Consider the following 2,774-nt stretch of genomic DNA (forward strand, 5'->3'; position numbering starts at 1 on the left):
GAACGGGTGCAGAGACACTATAGCCCGCACACCGCAGACAACCTCGCCAGCATCTCAAGGCCGTGCTCCTTGCGCATCGCCCCGTTCCTGTCCACGCCTGCCGCAAACCTCCTTGTGTCCACCGTCGCAGGGTACCTGCCCTCGCCGTCGGCGCCCGCCCAATCAAAGTCGACCAGCATCCCACGCAGCCGCTCCGTCGCCCCAGAGCCCGATTCCGCACGCGACTCAGGAACACACATCACGTTCGGCTGCCGGAGGTCGCCAAAGACGATGCTCTCCGTGTGCAGCATCCTGATCGCAGCGTCGACGTCCTCGAAGACCGACCGCGGTACAACCTTCTTCTGTATCTGGACGAGATACTCCATCGACTGGCCGGGAAGGAGCGCCATCACGACCATGTACAGCCCTCCACACACGAGCGAGCACGAGTACAAGTGTGGTGCGAGGTCTGCGGATGCCAGGAGCCGGTGCGCACGAGAGTTGTAGCGATCGGTAAACTTGACGAGTACCTCGATCTGCGAAGCAGTCGCGGAAGACGATGCGGCAGAAGGCGCACCAGAGCCCTGTGGACACGGCAGGGTGGCAATGAACAGTCGCGAGCAGGTAACGTTGCTTTCGTCTTTGATTTCCCGATGCAAGAGGAAACGCTCCCCGCCTGGTGATAGCCTGCATATAAACATCAAGCCTTCAGGGAGTGGGTCGCCAGATAGGTACGTCGGAGAGGGAAGCAGGTGTGCGTTATTCTCCAACGGCGGCGCCGCCACCGAGGCGGTATACTAATCATTGATTGCGCCGTATGCGATCTTGATTGCCTTGAACGCCTGTGCAAGACGGAAAACGTGCGCGTGGGTGGTAAAGCCAATGCGAAGCCGCTGCAAGAATGTGTCACCATAGTACACGTCGCCACCAATGGAAACGGCGCCGCCGATCTCGATGTAGTCGCCCATGAGCCCGATCAGGATGACTGGATGATGTGTCTTCATAGACCGCAGACCGTATTAATTGGAGCACATCGGTAACCGGGTCAGCACATGCGAACCACAACATCGGCCGACATAATACCTCTGGGCCTGTGATCACCTTCAGGTACGAAATCGCGGCTTGTAGGAAGGCGTCTCCTCTGAGGCCAAACTCGTTCTTGTTCTCTTGGAAAATGGCTACGTGCCTCTGTCGGACATGCCACCGGAAATCGGGCAGTGCTCCGGCCACCAAAGCATCTGCCCCCAAAATCTCTTTCAGGGTGACTCTGATTGCGTTCTCCCGAGAATCTTCGTTGTCGTAGCTAAGTAGGCTGAGATAAATTAGGTTATGCACGTGATGGAGTAACAGTGACTCTGGATCGAGCTCGGGCAGCTGGTCGTCCAGATGGCAAAGGTGGAAGTCGAGTCTGGCCAGAGCACGATTGTACAACGCAGGCGGTGGGCCATAGTTTTGTGCTGGCCGACCGCCATGGATGGTGGTATCGCCTCCAAAGAGTGTTTTCTGCAAGCCCTGAACGGTGCTGACACCGTTGGATGGCGACGAGACAAGCTTGGAAAGCATATTAGCTTGGGGTTCACATCCTGGGACAGTCGTCGGGGTCGAACAACAGGAGAAGAGAAGGGTGGCGTACTCGCGGCGACACGACGTGGGTCAAATCGCATTTCGCCCAGCGTGTCTGTGGCTTCCGTGACTAGATAATTGATAATGTCGTCAGCTGTGGCTTGCAACCAAACAACGGCAGGTTACTCTCTCTCTCGCGTAAGCACAAGGATATCAATAAATGAGACCTCAGGCGGCTCCTCGTCATGAGGGAACCACTCAGCCGCTCTGTCTCCGAGGCTAATCTGCTTGTCGAGATCTTCGAGAAGGTCAAGATTGTGTCGAATCCATTCCTCCGTGCGAGAGAGTCTTGTGCTATGAGGTTTGAGAGGCAGCTTATCCGGCTAGTGTCACTTGTCAGAATTGGTCGAGAGACGAGTGAATATGTAGATACTCTGAAGAGAATGACTTTGTTGACGTCGACTGGCAGGGGAGGATCGGCACGTTGGAGGAGTTGCCGCATGGTCGTCTCTCGGGTAATCTCACAGAGCGCCGTTGTAACAAACGGTTCGTCGGGATGCGGGTAAAACAGATAGAACACAGTCCTTGTCATTATGACTGCAAACTCGGAGACGGGGGAAAGGAACGGTAGCAGGGGAAGAAGAAATTAAACGCGGCGCTCAAACGCTCGCGGGGGTGCTGGACTGTTCGGAGTTTTAAATGCTGCCACTCTCCGGCACAGACTGGCGGAGGTGGCAGCGGTCGGTCTCGGCAGTAATATGCCCGGGACTGACAACTACACCAAATTCCACTGAATATGGGGTGTACTCACTGGCACCCACTGGTATCCAGTGAAGTCCAGTGCTAGTCTCCAGTGGCTGCTGCTGTTGGCTGGTGGGTATCAGTGAGTAACAGTGGGCGGCAGTGAAACACACCGGATCCCACTGGGCTTCGCAGGTTGCCACCGGCTACCGGCACACATCACCAGCAATTTGCATCAAACATTGCTTGAAGCCACTGGCTTATCAAGTACCAATATAGATACAAATATTTTTCTGTAATAAGCTCAATACATGCTTAGCCACCGGCATCTGTATAGATGCCTATTCTCCTCTGAACTGTGCACTATCCCAGAACTCAGCTCTCACTGAAGTGTCTCTACACGGTACACTGTCTGAGTGCAAAAGGTGTGTAAAATTGATTGCCGGATGTGTCCCCAAGTGGAAGCAGCTGCAAGTAATTCTTTGAAGCAT

General features: G+C 54.9%; 1 protein-coding gene across 1 annotated transcript; it reads right to left on the reverse strand.

Moving 5' to 3' along the window:
* Positions 1-17: 17 nt before the first annotated feature.
* PHACADRAFT_109055 (uncharacterized protein) lies at positions 18-680 on the reverse strand (the record flags this gene model as incomplete). Its single annotated transcript, XM_007403017.1, has 1 exon — positions 18-680. The coding sequence occupies one exon, from the start codon at positions 678-680 to the stop codon at positions 18-20; it is 663 nt and encodes a 220-aa protein (XP_007403079.1).
* Between the last annotated feature and the right edge of the window lie 2,094 nt (positions 681-2,774).

The sequence above is a fragment of the Phanerochaete carnosa genome (assembly GCF_000300595.1).
Source record: "Phanerochaete carnosa HHB-10118-sp unplaced genomic scaffold PHACAscaffold_664, whole genome shotgun sequence".
In the NCBI taxonomy this organism is placed as follows: Eukaryota; Fungi; Basidiomycota; class Agaricomycetes; order Polyporales; family Phanerochaetaceae; genus Phanerochaete; species Phanerochaete carnosa.